At 41.1% G+C, this 22,365-nt stretch overlaps 1 protein-coding gene across 1 annotated transcript in view; it reads left to right on the top strand.

Annotated features, from left to right (window-relative positions):
- The first annotated feature begins 1,523 nt into the window (after positions 1-1,523).
- The window catches only part of LOC124722456 (Down syndrome cell adhesion molecule-like protein Dscam2), a 56,522-nt gene continuing 35,680 nt past the window's right edge, over positions 1,524-22,365 (top strand). The window contains exons 1-4 of the mRNA XM_047247614.1: positions 1,524-1,536; positions 2,131-2,430; positions 7,907-8,200; positions 21,718-21,891. Of these exons, the coding sequence (XP_047103570.1) occupies positions 1,524-1,536; positions 2,131-2,430; positions 7,907-8,200; positions 21,718-21,891 (781 nt within the window). The remainder of the gene's footprint in view (positions 1,537-2,130; positions 2,431-7,906; positions 8,201-21,717; positions 21,892-22,365) is intronic.

Here is a 22,365-nt window from a genome sequence, read left to right as displayed (position 1 = left end):
TTGTTAGTCAGTGGATTGAGGAAGATGTCAGTGATATAATCAACAAATAGACAAAAAAGATAACAGTTTTGTAATAGATTGTGATCATATTTCTGCAAAAGGAGGATCATTTAGAAGAAGAATTGCAGAACAGTTTTGATGGGGACCTTTTTGTTTCTATTAGTTAAACTCAAATTTGTTCTGAGTGGTGACATAGAGAAACATAGAACCCAACTCTGAATGTCAGTTTTGGAGACTTTCTTCTTGTATTTATAGAGGACAGTTTTTATGTGCAAGTTTAAACCCTGGAATTTAGTTTTATGTGAAAAGTTATTTGCTTCAAGGATACCATATTTTTTCAGAATGTAAAATTCAGTTCTCTAACAGTTTGTTTGTGGGTACTACAGTAAAAGTTCCCTTAATGGGCTCTTTCCAAATGTGAACTCCTGTCAAGAGTGGACATTCGAAAATTCCCCTGCCAAATAACATTAGCCCTTATGGTAAAGCCCTTACAAATAGTGGAAATTCCCAATAACAGATGTGGACACTGAAATGTCTCTCCCAAAAACAATTAAAACTTACAGATAATTGGCAACATGAAAACAACTGTTTTAAGTTAATTGGCAACAATCATAATCATGCATGCCTTCAAATGGCAAGGCACAGCATGCCGCCACTGAGCACAGTTGCAGTTGTTGCTGTTAGTACCTTTGATGCTGCCGTGAACAGCTTTGATGATATCGCTACTGCTACATTGACTTCAAGTGCCAACTTTTTATATGTGTTGACACACTGCTTGGCTGGTCAATCCACAGCACCAGAGGTGAGTCTGCTACCAAGCACTGTAGAAGGCATGTGTGAAAGTGCCCGTTTAAACCATTGCTTGGCCAGCAGAAGCGCCACTGAGCAATGCTTCTCAGTGGCTCTGTGTGAAAAGGCCTAAAGTGCAAACTGTCACTAACTTCAAGTGAGAGAGTTTATGCACTGCAAAGCTAAGATGACACAAAAATGGAAGCTTTAATGCTGAATGAAAAGGTTGAGATAATCAATGTCTACAAAAAGGAAAAGTTTAGTGTTAGAGATATGGCCATGAGGTTTCCTGTTAGAAAAACACAATTCAGTGACATTTTATGAAATGAAAATGACTATCTGAAATCATGGACTAAAATGATAATTTTACCAGTAAATGCACTTTTCCCAACACAGCAGGGTTAAAAGTTGACAATTTGCTTTTGAATGGTTCTGCCATACTCACTGCAATAAGGTGCCAATTAGTGGAGCCTTGATCTGCAAGAAAGCACTCACAATCACCAAGGAGTTAGGGCTTAATGATTTTAAACCATCTGTATGGTGGCTTAACAAATTTAGGTGTTGACATAACATCACTTTTCTAACTGTGTGTGGTGATTCCAGTTCAATGGCCAAAAATATCGCGTGAGACTGGCAAAAATGGATAACAGGAGTTTGTGAGGGTTATGAAGGAAGAAACACTTTTTAACTGTGATTAGACTGGTCTTTTCTTCAGAACTCTTCACAGTAAAACAATGGCGCTGAAAGGTAAAAACTGTTCAGGAGGCAAAATTTCAAAAATTTCTTCTGAACTCTTCACAGTAAAACATTGGTGCTGAAAGGTGAAAACTATTCAGGAGGCAAAATTTCAAAAAAATGACTCACTGTTATGCTGTGTGTTAATTTGATTGGTGAATTTGAAAAGCCTTTAATTATTGATAAGGCAGCAAAACCTAGATGATTTAAGAGCATTGACTTGAGTAAATTGAATGTGGAATAGTATGCTAATAAACAATCTTAAATGATGAGAGCAATAATGACTGAATGGTTGCTGGCATTTGATACAAGAATGGAAAGACAAAGGAGGAAAGTGATTTTGTTTATGGATAATGCCGTCTCCCATTGTGATACTGCACTAAAAATGTGAAAATAATGATTTTGCTGCCAAATTCAACTACACATTGCCAACCACTGGATCAGAGGATTATTCAAAATTTCAAAGTGTTTTACCAGCAGAAAGACATATTTTGTCTCGCATGGACAGTGTTTACTCTGCATATGAAGTTGGGAAATCTATTAGTGTATTGGATGCAAATCATGGATTTCTTCAGCCTTAAAACAAGTAACATTCACTACAATCAGCAACTGTTTCAAGAAGGCAGGGTTCATTTTTTAATGACTGTGCTTCATTGATTGACATTGGTGTTGAAGAAAACAACCTCATGGAACATGAGCATGAACTTCTCACTTTAGTTGAGAAATTTGGTGGTTCTGAGGGATTTGCCAATACTGATTATGCGCAGTGCACAGAAATTATGTCAACTAGCATAAGTGAACTCATACAAGGGCTTAATCAAGAACAGTGTGGTGACAATGTCAAGAATGGACAAGAAAATGAAGGTGAAGATGACATAACTGAACTGGACTTTGCTCAACTTTCAGGTAAGCAGGAAGTGGAAGAGATAAGAAAATTGAAACACTACTTTTTAGTGAGAAGTTAACATTAGCAGTTGAAACACAAATTGAGAAGACAATTATAAATGAATTTCTGATTCAGAAAAAAAGACATGATTATTTCAAACCAACCTTCCAGAATGCATGAAAGAAATTTTAATACTGTATTGTACTAATGTATGGGGATTTATTGTGTAGTACTGTGCTAATAAATTTTCACTGCTTTACTTATACAGTAGTACAGCACTTTTCTGTCTACGCTACATTGAATGCACTGTATTGTATACTGTATTTTTATCCTTTTTGGAATAGCAGACACTTCTTAAAAGCAGACATTTTTAATTTCCCCCAAAATGTCCATTATTCAAAAGTTTTACTGAAAAAAGTGTGATTTTATGTGTTAAAAAGTAAAACACTGCAGGCTGTATTTATTGCAATAAAATCAGCAAGAAGTATATAAACAAAACTTAAATAATTTTAAAAATAAATGTTATTTAAATTAGAAATTTTGAATGAATTGTGCCTTAAATCTCAGTTTAAGTATAGGAGACCCAGAGATCCCACCTAAAAGTGTACATTATAGAAAAGTCACCTTTTGAGTTGAGGGTTAAATTAAAAATGGACATCTTTTGAGAAAACATGATGTTTAGTGTGTTACAGGGCCCACAGAGAATGACTTAGGTCTGCACGAGGCAGGTGTCTTACCATATGACTTCAATTGTGGCTTGTCTTTTATGTCAGATAACTAGAACCATTGAAGGACATTGTATTGAACTTGATGTGATCTACCTGTGATTTTTTTCTTAACCAAATTCCTGACTAGAAAGCAATTTGTGATTTTCCTAGGGATGGTATTTGGGTATCAACACATGTGGCTAGATACAGTCATACATTTGAGCTGTACACATCTGCTTTTGTGCCCATCAGTATATTTCACTGCAATACTGTGATTTTCTTCTGACCCTGCAGTCAAATTACCCAAGTATTAGTATTTAATGTGTATTATTAAGCAATACAATTTGAAACATAAGAATAATAATAAATGAATAAGGATTGAATTCCAGTGTATAATTTATGTTGTATGTTCCAGTTTATTCAGTCAGACAACACATCAGAACTGTTAAAGTGGCAGTCCTACAGAGAATCATTTAAATATGTAGCAAAATTAATAATGATTTTTTAGTGCAGTAACACTTGTGGAAATGCATAAACTGAGTCATAGCAGTATGCTAAGCACCACTGGCATGTGGAACAGAGTCTCTGAGACTAAGTCCCACATCACTCAAAAATTTATAAATATCATCAAAATGAAAAGCATTTGTTACTACTTGCCACTCTAAACTAAACACTTTCCCTCATCTGAATCATCCACACAGACTTCAATGTCCTTTACAAAATCCATTCCACACCAACTCTCATCACCCAGATCTGTACTGTGTCACCCCTCCAGAGTGCCCATACAGAGTGTCTTTCAGAACTTCTTGATGAGTCCTTCCTAACCCCCCAAGAACAAATCAGAATGCTTTAGCGCCAAACTGGCCATGCCAATGAAGATGTTTTCCCCCACTACTGCTGCACAGTTTTACGTAAAATGTAATATAGGGATCACCACTTGATTATTAACACAAGCATAAAAATGAGACATATTTTTCGGTGACAACTCATTATCTTATAATTCTATTCATACCAAATGCTATATACTATTAATAAAAGTTAACAAATAAATAATTTATCAAATAACTAGAGCACTCTTAGATGCTTCCATGTGGTTCATAGTATACTATGAACTGCATGTAAGCATCTAAGAGCTCTTATTGTGTTAATGGCTTCAGTATTGTATTACTTACTGCTCCTGTACATTTTTTTAGGACCATGACATTTTGCTGTATGCGCTTTATTGTCAACACCTGCAAATAATGTGATAGGTATAACTTTCTGAAGAAGGTCACTAAGTGCCTGAAACTGGTACAGAAATTAAATTTCTTTTATACAACTGGTTGCTTATTATTTCATTATAAACAACTACAGTTGCTGAGGATGGATAAAATACTAGATTTCATTAGTAATTACCTATGATTAGTAGGTGGTGCTAGGATCTAGCATTTTTTGTGTACGTGCACAATGTCTTATACTGTCCTCATGGACATAGCTCTGCACAGAGTTTAAATTGTGGTGCATATGTAGATTGCAATACTATTTGCCTTTTGAGAGTGGTGGGGATCTAATCTGTCAAAGAATCAGCAGTGTATTTCATAGAAGGATTCATTCAGTGTATTTGATGGAGTGGGAACATACAATTTTCCTCTTCTACTAGGCATACCACCAATATTAAGACTTCTGTATGAGTTATCAAAGTGATGTACATAAGGAACTTGAATGGTTTCAAATTTCAGCAAGAACTGAAAAAATTAGATGGATATTATTAGCAAATATGGTATTATAAAAGTCTAGAATGTGTTAAGTTCTAAACATGTCTTAAGAAATGTTGCTAGGTAAACACTGACCTGTATTAAGAAGCATTTATTATGCTTCCTTAAAAATTACTTTAATCAAAATAGCTTCTGTTGCAAAACTGTAAAATTCACATCCAATAATAAACAATATTCATTATTTGTGCAATTGGTCTCTGGAAATAGAATGTCCTCATTTGCTATAACTGTGATGCTTATAACTGTTTCCAAACATCGTACTCTGCTTTGGATGCATATTTCTTGAAGTTTGACAGCATATTTAATTTGTAAATGTGAAAATAATAATAGAAAGGGATTTAATCCACTTCCCAATAATATTGATTATATTACACTGGTGTGCAAAACCTAAGAAAAAAATTTTTGCATGGTGTGTCACTGCCCCGTAACATAAGCTCAACGAAACTTGCACCATACATAGAAAGAAATGTTACAGTGTAGTACAGAAGACAACAGAAAGAAATACACAATGAGACAAATGGAAATGACACTTTTATTCAAAGAGAATAATTACATTGAAATCATCATGAATCATGATGGTCCCCTGGGGGCACCAGTACATCATACTTGTGATCAATGGGATTTAAGTTGGAGGAATGGGGAGGTCAGTCCATTCTCCAAATATCCTCTCATTCCAAGAGGCCCTCCACCTGTGCTGTCTGATGCAGTCACACATTGTCGTTTATAAAAATGTAGTCAGGGCCAAATGCAGCCTTGAAAAATTGCATGTGGGGAAGGAGTACAGTGTCAAAATAACACTGACTGGTGAATGCATCAGGCTTGAAGATTTGGAGTACAGTATGCCCATTCAACATTATGCCTCTCCACACCATAACATCTGCAACACCAAAATGATAAAGTTCAGCAATGTTCCTTGATGTATTACTTGTTTGCACCTCTTGCTACATGAAGGTATATCCTGTTTTGTAGAACATTATGATTTTGGTGGTCCAGATGTTATGGTGGGAGGAGGCATAATGTCGCATTGGCGTACTGAGCTCAAAATTTTTGAACACAGTATACTCACCAGCCAGTGTTACAGTGACATCCCCATGTGCATCTTTACTAGGGTACATTGGGCCCCAACTTCATTCTTAGGGATGAGAATGCAAGACAGCATCGAACAGCACAGGTGGAGGAGCTCTTGGAATGAAGGAATGTTTGGCAGAAGGATTTGCCTGTCCATTTACCCAACTTAAATCTCATAGAGAGCATGTGAGGTGAATTGTGGAGACATATTGTAGCATGTCCTTATGCACCAATGACCATGTGGCAGTTTTCAACTGTGCAGGTGGAGGAATGGTATACCCTACCACAAGAACTACTTACCAACCCTCTGGCCAGTGTGGGAGCATGTTGTGGAGCATGCATTGCTGTCCATGGTTATTACACACCCTGTTAACTCTAGAAAAACCATACCAGTCAATCTAACCATTGAGAATTGTTCAAAATTTAATACATAGCATGCATTTTAATTTAGGGGACTTGTATTTCATTACCTTCAATGAACTTTGGTGGTTTATAATTTCTGTAAAAGACAGACATCTATTACAAGAAGTGATCAAATTATTAACATGTTTACCTTGAAGGTACACAGCTGATCATTTTGATAGGTGTGATTTTTTTACATTTCGTGTCTCTAAGGTGCAATAATGGATTTTTACATTTTCTTAATTTATTTTATTTCATTGTAGTGATCTCGTTCCCTCTTTTTCTTCCCATTTTACTTCATTCAGTGGAAACATGAACATATTGTAGTTGCTGTTCTATCAGTGTGTTGTATTGCTCTGGAGAAGCTTAGCATTTATTATTATGGTGCATCAGTGGTTTTATTCAGGTGAGCTTCTACAGTTCCACAATATTGGGAGTTGATAGATGGGTGTCTACAATTCCACAAAATCCGGAATTGAAATTCTGGACCAGATGCCTCATCTGTACACTGTTAAGTTTGGTTGCCACAGGCAGCCTATGCGTGTTTATTCAATGTGCTAGACCTTCCTGGAGTCAATGTATGGATCCTTTACAGAGAGATGTCAGTAAGAAAGAAACATTACCTCACAAATGTTTCTTATCAGAATAGCAGACTCTTCTCTGTGTTTGTATAGTCAAGGAAAGGGCCTTTTCACACATTCATTGCAGCCACTGAAAAATGAAAGATACTGATACAGAAGACCTGGCAGATAGGAGGATGCATAAGTTCAAATAAAACTAAGAATCTGTGTGTAGACTGCAACAAATTCAAATGTGGTCCATATGCTGCAAGTGTTCAGTATGTGTGTGCAAAGTATTTCTATAAAGATGGTGACTTTTATTAAAAATAATGCCATAGAGAGCAAAACAATGTTATTTTCTCATAATTTCCACAGCAGTTTATGTCCATTTTTCTTTTTATTTTGTAATAAATGTATGTTTGTAGCTTTCTTGGGGCTTTGATTAAAAACAAGTCATAGTGATAAAATTGCTATTTTATAATTGTATATTTATTTGCATTTGAAAGTTTAGTATCAGAGTTTAGTTTCAAGTGTTAAGAAGGATATTCCACTTTTTTTAATGTCCAGGGGCCATCATGAATAGTCATAACATCAGCGTAATTATTGTATTTGACTAAAAACGTCATTTCCATTCTCCTCATTGTGTGTTTCTCTCAAGTGTTTTCTGTACTACACTGTAGCAGTTCTTTCTATGTATGACCCACATTTCATTGAGTTATGTTACTTAGCAGTGATACATCAAATGAAAATTACTTAAAGAGGTAGTGTTCAACTCAGTGATAATCTTTTTTCCTATATTTGAATATGTTATGGAATTTACGTGTTATTCTAATAACATTGTAACTGTCTGTTTACTTGTGTCAGAGCTGGTTTTTCATAATATAAAACATTGCTGTTCTTGGTGGACTGAAAATGATTGATATGTGGAAGTTGTAAATTAAACGAATCATTGTGATTATGGTAATATTTCCTTACTTACAAATTAACATGTGCGTTTTATTCCAGCACCATTAGCACCGAGCATATCTGATTTAATACAAGTAAATTCCAGTTTCATTTTGTTAAACCTGACATCATGGGATGATGGCGATTGTCCTATTACATCTATTGTAATTGAGTATAGACAAAAGAATGATAATTCCTGGACACTTGTTTCAAATAACATCAAGAAAGAGCAGAGTGAATTTCTCATTTTAGATCTAAATCCAGGCACTTGGTATACCTTACGTGTTACTGCTCATAACAGTGCTGGTTCAACCGTGGAGCATTACAATTTTGTTACTCTCACACATTTTGGAGGTAAGATATTTGCTGGTGTCTGTGATAAAAAGCTTTATCATGAAAGTTACTGAAAATTTTTTAAATAAAATGTATATGATGAATAGTCTTCATGTAATGTAAAATTTGCATTTGGAAATGAATACAGATGCCTCATGAAATCAAATTAATCTGTATGTAATTGTTACACAAAATTTGCTAAAAATACTGGGTTTAAAAGAATGGTGTATAGGCTTTTAAATCCCACTAGATAAGTATCTTTCTCAGACTGAGTTGTATTCCACTGCACCATATTTTCCAACTCCATTTTATTATTTTTTTTTTTATTTTTATTTTTTCATTACGTTTATAGCAGCAGTTAATTGCCGGAGTATGATATTTAGTTATACTTATCTTTACCTCTTTTAGTTCTCAGTGCATGGTATTAAGTCACAGAACTAATGTGAAAGTTCCATACTTTTTCAGCCCTGTGTGTGTGTGTGTGTGTGTGTGTGTGTGTGTGTGTGTGTGTGTGTGTGCTATCTAAAAGATACCGTGTAGCTGCTGTCTCAGATATCTTCCTCATTCTTGAGTTTGCATGTTAGACAGTGCATAAAAATCATATTCAGATTGTTACTAGCTTTTATAGTTTTTGTCCCCTTCACTTAAATATTTATAGTACATCCATATTTTTATGATACTTACTTACCAATAAACCTGAGTTCAAATTTTGGTGTACCAAATTTTTTGTTATATGAGGTGTGATAAGAAAGTAATGAGAATTCTTTAATTTCATGGGCTTTATATATCCAATTTTCAAAACTTTTTTATCTTGTTGGTACACATGTTCCTGATGTATGTTTGTATTTTCATCTGTTTTGAATATTTAGTTTATTGTTTATAGTTGAAAAAGTTATACATGTTTTTGAGTGCTCAGAAAATTTTTACTTTCGATAAAGATGAATCAAAGAATCTGCATTAAATTTTACGTGAAAAATGGAGTAAAGTGGAGCACCACATTCAAAATGTTGATTGAAAAATCTACTATGAACAAGACAAGAGTTTACGAGTCATATAAACAGTTCCAAAGAAGGATGAGAACATGAAGGTGATGACCGCCTGGGATGCTCTGACACATCAATTACTGATGACAATGTGGAAGAAGTACAGAAAATGGCTCTGGAAAAATCACTGAATCACCATCATAGAGGTTTCTGATGATGTCTGCATATCCCTTGGCTCATGTCAAGCAATTTTTTGGGATGTTTTTGGCATGAAACATGTAGCAACAAAGTTTGTTCCAAAATTGTTGAATTTTGACCAAAAATGATATCACATAGCCATTGCCCAAGAATTGCTGAATGAAGATGATAATGATCCAGAACTTATAAAGAAGACTATAACACATGAAAACACATGGGTATAAGGGTGTGACACTGATAAAGACCCAGTTTTCCCAATGGAAACAGCCTGTAGAGGGAGGAAAAAAAGTTTGATCATATACTTTCTTTGATTACAATGGGAGGAAGAAAGGGAAATTGAGATTAATGTCCCATCAACATCAAGGTGAGTCAAGACAGAGCACAAGCTCGGATTGTGTTAAGGATGGGGAAGCAAACTGGGCATGCCCATTCAAAGGAACTATCTCAGCATTTTCCTAGAGTGATTTAAGGAAATCACAGAAAACCTTAATCTAGGTGGCTGGAAGGAGGTTTGAACCATCGTCCTGCCGAATGTGAGTCCAATATGCTAACCATTGTGCCACCTTGCTTGGTGATTATGGGAAAGTGCATCATTAGTTCCTGCCTTATAGTCGTACGGTCAGTAAGGAATACTACCTGGAAGTTATGCGCCATTTGTATGAAGCAGTTCAAAGAAATTGACCAGAATTGTAGGAATACCACTTGTGGAAATTGCATCGCAATAATGCTACCAACCACATCTCAGTGCTTGTTCATGATTTTTTGGCAAAAGACAAAACCATCATGTAGCCTCATCCATTGTATGCACCTGGAATGGCTCCCTGCAACTTCTTTCTTTTCAAGGCTGAAGAGAACCATGAAAGGATGTCATTTTGTCACCAATGATGAGTTAAAACAGAATTACTGAAGGAGTTGAACACGGTAATGAAATGTAAGTTTCAGAGGCACTTCCAACATTGGAAAAAGTGCAGTCACAAGTGTATTATAAGCAAGGGGGATTACTCATCAGTGTTGACGTAACATCAGAAACTGTTACTCCCACCTCCCTCTAAGCATCATGTGTTTGCCTTTGCTTTGCCTTGGTGACCAAAGCCCACCCTAATGCTCTATGGACCTTAATTAAAATAAGTACACCTTAATGTGGCCTCAGCTGAGGAATTTCTTAACATCAGCCTGCTATGAGTGTTGTATGATTAAACATATGTGAAACTGTGGAGGCTAGGAGAAAACATGAAAAAGCTGTTAACATTTGGAACTTAAATATTGAAAAACATCTTAGGACCATACCAGATATGGAGGATTAGAAACATAAAGAACTGTAGGAGTTATTCAAATGTCATAACATTGTCACAGTGTTGAAGAGGAGAGGGTTGAACTGGTCTGGCTACTTAGCAAGAATGTCATAGGATAGACTATATAATATAGTATTTTTGAATATGGCAGGACAACATCCAGGCTGAGGTAGGGAGGATGAATATCAATGTCAAACAGATATATAATGTGCTAAAGAGAAAGACATGAAGGAGGCTTGGGAAGCAGGTATATGATCAATAATGTCCATACCATACAATAGAAAAAGAGGAGTTCAGTTACAGGGCTGATAGATTTGTTTAGGAAGTGAAGACTAAGAAACTTTGTTACAGAAATGAAATTTAATTAAGACAGTTCCAGAAATGGCAAATGTAGTCCAGAGATAGAGGGAAACTAATGTAACTACCTTAATAAACTGTAGCATCAGGATTGATAGTAGGGAAATGAGGAACAGGAGGAGGAAAATAAGGAAGAGAGGGAAAGAACAAGAACAGAAATGAAACAAAAGAAGAAACAGTGGAGGAATAATGATAATACAGTCTGCCTAATGATGAGGTGTCTAAAATTCACTGATGAACTGAAACATTGACCATTACTCACCATGAGATAAAATGCACCTAGTGGGATTGCAGGCATGTGATGCACTAAAGGGGAGTATATAAGTGGAGTAGAGAAGAATGAGGAATCATTCTAACAATGATACAGGATGCAAATGGCGAAGTACACTACATAACTGGCTTTGGCAAAGGACAGATTTTTATGGCCTTATCCCTGAGAATGAGTATCTCAGGAATGGTGAAGTTAGTCAGCTGTTCAATGCTATTGTCATGAGCATCTATGGAAAGTGATTCAAGGACAGAGAAATCACAAATAGGCAACAAGATGTTGGACATCCACACCTCAGCACAGTATATGCAGGTTGGAGTCCAACCCACTCTGTAAAGCAGGAGTAGTAGTACTTTGTGGCTTATTTGACAGTGGACTGCAATTCTGAAGCAGGCACAAGTCTTTAAAAGCACAGAGCTTGGTGCACATTGTTGAACACGTGGCTCCATGGCAGATGACCCCTACATCATCCATGTTAACCCAACAGCATTGTCGCTTATGATTTCAGTGAGCACAGGATCATCAAGTTTGGACTTTGATTCAATGGAAAAATATTGCCTGGTCATTTCTTGTAACACTAGCTCAGCAGTCATTTCTGAATATGATGTTATCCAAGCAAACAACCACCCAAATATGCACAGTACCATGGACACAGGCTATTGGAGGTTATTTTATATGATCATTCACTGGGGCTTCCACAGGACATGTGGTAGTAATCAAAGGTACAAAACCAGCTGTGGACTATGTGAACATTATTGTGGACTACCTGCATCCCTTCACACTTAATGTCTTCCACAGCAGTGACAGCTTCTTCCAACAAGGTAATTGTCAAACAAAAAGGCCATAATCATGCTACAGAGGGTTGAGGAACATGATAATGAACACATTCTGATGCCTTGGCCCCAATATTTGCCCGATCTGAACCTGATGGAAAATGTCTGAAATGCTGTGTGACCTCCACTTAAGACATCTTGTTTCACATACCTCCAGAAAGCAACCAAGGACTTGTCAGATCCATGCCATGTAGAATTGCTGTTGTATTGCATTTAAAAGGTGGACCAACATGCTATTAAAGAGGTGATTATATTGTTTTAGTTAAGTGATGTTATTCGAATTATTGCTGGGTAATAAGTGCTTTGAGGGGTGCATCTGTCAGAAGTGGACCTAACACAATATATTTATATTGTAAATCTATAAATTCTTTTGTTTCCAATGAATACTAGTTCTAGTGATTGTGAGGTATCAATGACATATGTCGTATACACTGCCAGGAAAAAAAACATTAGTACACTTAGAAAAACAGTAGTGAGTTTGATCCGACATATGGTACATGGGGGATATTAGATGTACTGATAATGGTTTCAACATTGTCCACCAACAGAGAGTGCAGTGGCACTGCTAACAAAGCACCATCTGTGAATACCCTTTAGTAGGGAATACTCACAGCCAGAAATCTCACTGTGGTGCAAACATGTGAAGCAAGGAGGCAATCATGCCATGGAGATACACTAGTGCTTCCTACAGCCAACTGAGTGAGTTTGGAAGGGGTAAAATTGTGGCCTCCTGAGTTGCAGAATGTTCCTTTCAGAGAAGTGCCACCTAATTTTGACATGCTGCATCAGTGGACATTCTCACATCCATAAATGAGGTTCTGGATGACCATACAGCCCTGACAAGTGCCACATTTTTTGTATTGTAAGGGCAGCAGTAGCAGATTTTACAGCTACCAGAGCACAGATAAGAGAGCTTGTGAGCCCAGACATGACAACACAAACTGTTGCAAACTGGTTATTAGCTGTGGGGCTATGGGCACACACACTTCTAGCTCATCTTCCACTAACACCACAGCATCGATGTGCACGGCTCAATTGGTGCCATCGGAGGATCACTTGGAAGATGAAATGGTGTGATGTGGTCTTCAGTGATGAAAGGAGATTCTGCTTGCATGCAGGTGGTGGTAGTTTGCTTGTATGATGTAGACCTGCTGCACACTGTCTCATAGAGTACATTCATCCAAGACACACTGGTCCCACACCTGGACTTATGGTTCGAGGTGTGATAAGCTACAACTCTCATTCACCTTTGGTGTTTGTGGAGGGGGTGCTAGCCAGTACTCGGTACATGCAGAATGTTGTTGGATCCATTATTTTGCCATTCTTGCAATAGGAAGGTGATGTATTGTTCCAACAGGATAATGCTTTCCCACACACTGCTCGTGAAACTCAAAGTTCTGCAAGACATACAGCAATTTCTGTGGCCAGCATGTCTGCGGACTTGTCTCTAGTCAAGCATGTGTGGGATATATGGGAGAAGAAGTGACTTATACAACTTGTTACCAACAATTATTACAGAACTACTTGAGCAGGTCAAGCAAGTGTGGCATAACATATCCCTGGACAGTATTCGACATCTGTATGACTGTATGGCAGAATCTGCACCTACATTGCTGCCTGTCAAGGCTGCAATACATACTAATATGGGAAGTTCAGCATGGGTCAATACCTGGTACCTCAAAACTGCTTGTGCTATAGATCTATAAATGTAATGATTTCATGAACTCTATATACACTGATGCAACAATAAATCCTGAGTAAATTTTAAACTTTGAAAAGGGAGTACTAATTCTTTTTCTGGTGATGAATTTGCCATAATGTCTACACATGGCTATATTCAGGATCCAACTGTGCAGTGTATGAACAGAGATGTGTATGAATGATAAACAGTATAATACAGAGATGGTGTTCACTGTATATTATAGTTTTGGCTTCAGTGACAACCAAACATCTGTTCCCACTACAGAATGAAGTTGCATCACTGACAATACAAAATAAAGAGAAGGATCATATATAAAAGCACCAAATGGTGCTACCAGGAAGAATTATTATGTTGATGCCCCTGTAAGTTCACCAAAAGTTTGAATGCATGCTGAAAAGTAATGCCTCTGAATTTTTTATGTGAAAACTCGTAAAGCTTTTTGAATAAAACAAATCTCATTACCATTCTACATCTTTATTCCTCATGTATGTATATTTCTTTTTCAACATAGTCACCCTGGTGACAAAAACATTTCATGCAATGAGGGACCAGTTTCTTGATACTGTAGTGCTCGTAATTCCGCTTATGATTATTTGTGCAATGAGCAAACCCTATAATTGTGGCCACGCACTCTGCTCAAAGGAGGCCAAGGTGACTGAATACAAATGAAATGCCCGCATTTTATTACAATAATTGAGATGCATACAGTCGAGCTCGATATAATCCATTGCTGACTGCGTGACTGCAGTTGACGGCTTGAGGTGGAGCAGTGCGTGATCCAGAGGGTGTACACTCCACAAGCTGTCACGTAGCCATGTGCTCATGGGCAAGTCTCAGTATGGCCATTTCCTGGCACTATCTGTGGAGTGCAGAGCTTTTCGTGGGCGAGGTGGAAGTGGCTGCATAAACGGACCGGCTTCTGCGTGTGTACGTGTGGGGAGTCCATGATCGCTTGACCTATGTGCTTCACGGCTAGGCAGGACAGCTCTTTGTGTGATGTGTCTGGTGTGTTCTGATGCCCGACTCGCACTGGCTCTCACTTTATCTTCACATGTCTGGTGCACACCACACTGTTGCCGGGCTTCCGGCTAACAGTAAATCTGCGTGCATGCACTCCGAATGCTGTGTCTGCCGTGATAGTAGTTCTTGCAATTGCAATGCTGTGCAGTGGGCCGCCACACAGATCCCCCCTTGGAAAGTGGAACTCTGGAGCTGCGTGACAGTGCAGCCGTCAGTCTACAACACCATCCTGTTGTAATTTGCACACTGTGTGGTGACATCAGCAGTAGCATGGTGGCTACAGTCTGGTGAAGCAGCAATTGTGAGGTGGCTGGTGATGTCAGCGCATGGTGCTGGCTGGCGTGCAGTGGCGAGTCCTCTCACGGCGGCTAGTGGCAGCAGTGGCAGGCAGTACTGCTGGGCACGTGGGGGGCATATCTCCCGTGCGGTGGTTATTATAGGAGCAGCTGATGGCGCTGCCTCTGAACCATCTGAAGCATCGCATGGCATAAGCACATGGCTCTGTAACATCATGACTAGTGCACGAGTCCCAGAATTGTGACAGGCACATCCGTGGTATGGGGGTGGCGTACGAAGCTCGACAGAGAAACGGTTATGGTAACTGGCATGAGTGTAGGGCTGCCTTGACACCTGGCGTGGCAGAGGCATCTTGGCGCAGACGTGGTTCTGATCACAGGGACCAGTGCAGGGGAAACCTGCCTCGATGCCTGACGTGGCAGAGGCAACACAGCACGGATGTGGTCCCGAGAGTGCCAATGGATACACAACCAGTGATGTGGGTGGCAGAGTCTGGGGCTCGACTGGTAACGGCTCGGCAATGAGGTGGCCTGCTAGAGACAAGGTCTCTATGGCAGGCAGCGGCTGGCAGGCTGGGTTCCCACCCATTCAGTCTCTGGTGGCATGGCGCAATTGTCCCACGGCACGGGCATTTGAAACAGACGCACCGACTGAAACACGTGACACACTTTTCTGGCAGCTGTGGTGGGGGTGAGGCAGGTTGGGGTGAGGCACACGTGGAGGCACGGTGACATCTGGCGGCAGGATGACAGCTAGCAGTGTCTGTGTGCCGTTGTCGGTGGTGGGTATTGGTGCCGCTGGGCTGGCGGCACGGCAAGCTTCATCGGCAGTTACGTCTTCCACGGGGTCGTAGAAGTGTGCAGCGTCGGGAGCGGGCAAAACATAAGCCGGTTTGACACAATCGATGGTGACCTTCGTCGGCTTGCCATTGACCTCAAGCTCCAGCATTCTGTCATCATGGATGATGATGCTGTGCAGTTCCGAGTATGTGGGCCGAAGTGGTGGTTGTGTGGCATTGGTGCGCAAAATGACATGGCTGCTGTGTTGCAGGTCGACATGCACAAACTCTTTGCCTGTACTGTGCGGTGTAGGCACATGCAGTCGGAGGCCAACCATGTGTGCACGTAAATGTTCTGCCAGTGGTGGGGCGGAATGGTCGTGCAGCAGTGGTGCTTCCTCCACGAAGTCCCCTGGAATAGGCTCATAGGCCGAGCAGAATCGGGGAAGTGTCTCTTTCCAAGTCATATCGCAGCAAGTTAAGGCGGATTTTAGCATCCTGTGGAGCCTCTCTACCACGCCGTTGGACGCTGGATGGTAGCTTGACGTTTTTTGCAGCTGTACTCCACACCATCAGGCAATATGTGTGAGCAGCACACAGTTGAACTGGTGGCCGCAGTCGGTGGTCATGTGACTGGGGAAACCAAATCGGGCCACCCAAGTTTCAATGAAGCTGGTGGCGACTGTCTCAGCGGTGATGTCTGCAATCGGTGTCACGTCCGGCCAGCATGTAAAACGGTCTACCATGGTCAGCAGGTAGTGCTTGCCAATGGGACGAGGAAAAAGGACCGACGATGTCCACGTGAACGTGTGCAAAGCGCCTTGTTGCATTGGGGAACGAGCCGACGGGCGCGTGGGTGTGTCTGCCGACCTCGGCGCGCTGGCATGCAATGCAGGCATGTGCCCACTGATGGCAGTCTTTCCACATCCCTGGCCAGACGAAACATGCGGCTACGAGCGACGTAGTGCTGTTGACACTGGGGTGCGAGAGTCGGTGCACATGGTCGAAGGTGCTGCGCCAGAATTTCTCGGGATAAATGGCCGCTGCATGCCTGTCACACCAGATCTTGCGATTGGAGCCGGGCACAGGCACAAGTTCGAATTTTAGGCGTCGTGGAGGAGGCTATTTCGTTCGTCATCACTTTCCTGTACATCGGCAACATCCTTAAAGTTCACAGGGGGAGGGATAACGGCACACACGTGAGATAGGCAGTTGGCCATGATGTTGTCAATGCCAGAGATGTGGCGGATGTCTGTGGAGAACTGCGAGATGTACTCCAGCTGCCGGAACTGGCGTGGTGAATACTTATTGTGATTTTTCACGAACACGTGCGTGATAGGTTATGATCCGTGAATATAATAAAAGGACGAGCTTCGACAGACGGACAGAAGTATTTCACAGCCTCGAATATCGCTGGTAGCTCACAGTCATAAGTGCTCCAAACGCGTTGGTATTCCGAGAGCTTCCTGGAGAAGAAGGCGAGTGGCTGCCAGCTGTCGCCAACGCGTTGTTGTAATACCGCGCCTATAGCTGTCTGGCTGTCGTCTACTATGATGGCTAGCTCTCTGTCATGCACTGGTTGTGCAAGTAGCATCGCTTCTGTAAGGGCACGTTTCGAATAGTTGAAACTTTTACCAGTGCGTCTGTCCAAGGAACGGGAGTTTTCTCTTTTGCTGTCGGGCCTTGTAGAGGTGCAGTCAGAGGTTCCTGGATGGCCTTGACGTTCAGTATGTGACACTGGAAAATATTCAGCACTCTCAGGTAACGACGTAATTCCTTGTACGTCTGTGGACGAGGCATCTCCATGATCGCTCATACCTTTTCGGGAAGTGGTTTGCAGCTGCTGGGGTTGACGAGATGTCCGAGGAATTCTATCTCAGTGACTCCAAACACGCACTTTGCCGGATTGATGACAATTCTGGCTTCGCTGAGACGCTGTAAAATGGTTGTCAGGTGTTGGCGTAGAGCTCGGGTGACCTTGAAAACACCAGGATGTCTTCGAGGTACACAAAGCACCATGGTAGGCCTCGTAGCACACAGTCGGAAACGCTGCCAAGTCTGGGGCGCATTTCGGAATCCGAAAGTTATAAAGAGGCTCTCAAATAATCCTAAGGATGTCCCTATTGCCATTTTTGGAATGTCCTCACATGCCACGTGGATCTGTATGAATGCCTTTGCACAGTCAATCTTGCTGTGTAGTACTGACCCCACCAGAGCATGGCTGAAGTCCTACAAGTGTGGTACCTCGTAGCGGTCTGGCGCCGTTCACCCATTTAGCTCACGGTAGTCGCCAATAATTGTCCTTTTTTCGAGCGAGATGCAAGGCGGAAGACCAGGGACTGCTTGATGGGCAGATGATGCCTTGTTGCAGCATAGCCTCAAATTCGGACTTAGCTATGGTGAGCCAATCGGGGGCAAGGCAACGTGGTCGGCTTGAGGTGGGTGGACTGATTGTGGTTAATATGTGGTGTACTGTGGAATGTTTGACTTCTTTTGATGTGCCAGATGGTCGAGTTAGTTCCAGAAATTGGTCTAGTATGTGGGCATAGGGACCAGAGCACTGCACTGGTTTCACATTGAAAAAGGCAGCATGTCACCGCTGTCCTTCTATCTTCAACCCAGTCGCAGAGTCGATCAGCTGGGCGTTTGCTGTGTCAGCTAGCAAATTGAAGTGAGCTACAAAGTCTACGCCCAGGGTTGGCTCAATGATGTCTGCCACAGTAAATGTCCATGTGAGTATGCGGCGCAGCCTGAAGTTCAATTCTTGGTAGTGCATGCCATACGCTTTATTGTGGAACTGTTAGCCGCAGTCAGTGACAGTTCCTTGGCCGGTCTTTTGTCCCTGAGCATAGATCGTGGGTATATAGATAGGTCAGAGCCCATGTCTGCTAGGTAGCTGACACTGTCATCCCGCTCTGCTATGTAGAGACACCTTGATATGGCACCACAGCTGGACGCATCTAATTCTGGCTGCGGTTGATGTTTGGGTGGAAGCACAGAGGCCAGCAGTTTGTCGTGGCATTGCCAAGGCGGGTGACGTACCAAGTGTAAGCATCGGGCATCAGCTCGGACGTCAGTGACACACCGCCAGGCTGGCTACTGCAGTTTGGGTTGCATAGTCTGAAGCCGGAATGGCTGTTGCTGCGGTTCCTGCTGTGCTCTGGCAGTGAATGCACCAAGTGCTCAACCTGTATGGTTAGTTGGTTAGTGATGCCACCTAGGCAGCCAAATCGCGAACTTCAGTGTGGAGCTCAGCATCCATTGTGGCGTGGCCAGGGCAGTGTTTCGACATGGGCTGAGCGTTGGTGCTGGTTCTACAGCGGTACAGGCGGCAGAGGCGGCGGTGTTTGGCACCATTGCGAGTGCATCGAGGACTTTGTCGGCCAGGTCCACTACACTGTCCAACTCCATCTGAAGTTGGGCCACAATTACTGCTTGTACTTGTGTTGGGAGGCTGCACACCCAGATGGCGTAATAGCGAATCCGGGACCATATCAGGCTGTGCCAGGCCCGGGAGATGGCACAGGAACTGCGAGGGCCTCCTGTGGCCACATTATTGATGCTGCAACAGCTGATGCACCTGTTGCTCCTGCAATGCTGAAATATGGTGGATTAGTCCATCCTTCAGCTGCTTATGTGAGGACTGTGTTGGTGGGGTAGTGATAATGTCTCACACTTTGACAGCGATGTTCTAGTCGAGCTGGCTTACGACGTGGCTGAATATCGCAAACTTGCACATCATGTTGTAGCTATAGAACACTGCCTCCACCTGACTAAGCCACAGGAACGGATCATGTGGCCAGAATGGTGGCAGCCTAACTAACATGCGTCCTGTGCTTGCGGCGGCATGCATGGGTGAATTTTTGGAGGCTAACTTCTCATGGGCTGTTCGTGCCCGTAGCTCAGCCTCCAGTGCCTGGTTGTGCCTTAGCAGGTCCTGGACTGTCCTTTCCAGTTCCTCTGCAGTTGCCATCTTACATGATACTAGACAAATTCACACAAAATTTTAACACAAAAATCAATGTTTAGTTCAGGTTCACACACGACTGTGGTTTACAAACAAAATTGGCACTGCGCGAGATCGTAAGCATAGATAAGCGGTTTGTGACATGGCGAGTGGTAAAAAGAAAAGTTTGTCACCACGAATTGATCTACACATCATGTCGGGGTCACCAGTGTAGCAGGATTGCTCATAATTCTGCTTATGATTATTTGTGCGACGAGCCAACCCTATAGTCACGCCCACACACTCTGCTCAAATGAGGCCAAGGTGACTGAATACAAATGAAACGCCAGCGAGAGGCAATCACATTTATTACAAGGATTGAGATGTGTTCACTCGAGTGTGATATAGTCCATTGCTGACTGCGTGACCATGGTTGACGGCTTGAGGTGGAGCAGTGCGTGATCCAGAGGGTGTACACTCCACAAGACGTTGCATAGGCGTGTGCTCATGGGCAAGCCTCTGTACGGCTGGCTCCCGGCACTATTCGTGGAGTGTGGTGTTTTTCATGGGCGAGGCGGAAGCAGCTGCATAAATGGACAGGCTTCTGCGTGTGTACGTGTGGGTAGTATGTGATCACTCAACTCATGTGCTTGGCGGCTAGGCAGGACAGCTCTTGATGTGATGCATCCAGTGTGTTCCATGCATGGCTTGCACTGGTTCTCGCTTTGTCTTCATACGTCTGGTGCGCACCTCGCTGTTGTCGTGCTTTTGGCTAATGGTAAATCTGCGCACACGCACTGCAAATGCTGTGTCAGCCACGATAGTAGTTCTAGCGTTCGCACGGCTGTGTAGCAGGCTGCCACAATACTGTCACTTGAGAGTGTCTGACTTTGCTAATGGAACCACAGCCTCAGCTCTACTTGCACTACTTCATTGCTATCAAAGTGAGGTCCTTGATGGTGTAATTTAAGTTGTAGAAACAGATGAAGAGTGGATGGGGCCAAGTCAGAACTGAAAGGAGCATAATTAATTTTGGTGAACCCGAGGTGTAGGGATGTTGCAGATGTCACAGCACTCATGTGTGATGTGGCATTTTCAAGCTGAAGGAGATAATGCTTCATGTGTGGATGAACTCTTCGAATTTGACACTTGATTACATTTCCCATGTACCAACAGAGTTACATTACACACCACAAATTTACGTGCTACTATTTGGAAGAGTACTGCAGAGTACTGCAAATACATAAACGTGATGAATAAAGATTTAGAATGCTAAAAATGTTTTAAGATTTTTCATACAAAAATTCAGAGGTATTACTTTTCAGCATGCCCTCATATTACTTCACTCACTTTTTCATGGAGATAGATAATCCCTTTTTTATTTTGCTGCCATTTCCATTCTCTATTATATCATATAATATTGAATTATTTAACTATGTTTGTTGCCTTTTTTATTCTCTATTCTCTCTAACAACAGGGTGGAAAGATCTTCAGATTTCTATGTTCTCCTAACATTCCTTAGTTTTTGACATATACTGTGTGAAATGTACATTGTCGTATATGTGGGACTGTTTCTTAGTGTGATTGCATCAGACAACAAACTCAGACGCATGGAAAGCTTGATCCCTGATGGTTTTATGCAGCATTTCATGTGACTTTCACTATTGTGAATGAATAGTGTGTGTATGATGGACCAATGTCCAGATTTCACATTAGACTGTATTACCCCTATCATTCACTGGGTGAACTGGTTCTCAGGCTTCAGGAAAGCAAAGGTGTACTACCTCAAATAGTATCATGCCTAGCTAAGCACTGTGATTATTAATGTCTTCATTCTGATGCTTTTTTGTTTAATTGCTTTCAGCTACAGTTGCTCCAGAATTAAGAACACCTCCTGGATCTGGAAGAAAACCATTTTATAATGATGCAGGAACAGTAGCAGCTATTATCATTGGTCTAACACTTGCTGTTATTGCAGCTGCTGTTTTGTTTTTCTGTTTGAGAAGACACAATATGATATCATGTAACAAGTACAGAGGTAACGATTTTTTACATTTGATATTTTGGAGAGTCTTTTTAATTTTTCATTCTTTGTTTCTATCAAATATGGTCATGAATATTAAAATATTGATAGTTTCTTTGATTTATATAATTTTAATCTATGTAGTAAATTATCTGACCTTACAACTATGCACTGGCAAGATCAATTTAAAACATGATTTTGCTGAAATGAGAACAATAAATTACAAATCAAAACAGAAACAAAGCTTTAGACTATCAGATAATACAAAAACTTTATTTTTTGAGATATTTTTGTTACAAAATTTAATAAATCCAAAGTAACTGCTTGTTTAGGTAAGGATAAAGAAAGGAATAAGTTACGGCTTGCTGGTGGAGAATGAATTAATGAAATGAGGTGTTACACAAACAGATTAATCTAGCTGTTCTTCAGTAAAAACCTAATGTCAAGAGTGTACCCAGAATCCAAGACAATAGGGATGGGAGATGGGGT

The sequence above is a fragment of the Schistocerca piceifrons genome, chromosome X (genome assembly GCF_021461385.2).
Source record: "Schistocerca piceifrons isolate TAMUIC-IGC-003096 chromosome X, iqSchPice1.1, whole genome shotgun sequence".
Taxonomy (NCBI): Eukaryota; Metazoa; Arthropoda; class Insecta; order Orthoptera; family Acrididae; genus Schistocerca; species Schistocerca piceifrons.
This window is presented reverse-complemented; position numbering and strand designations above follow the sequence as displayed.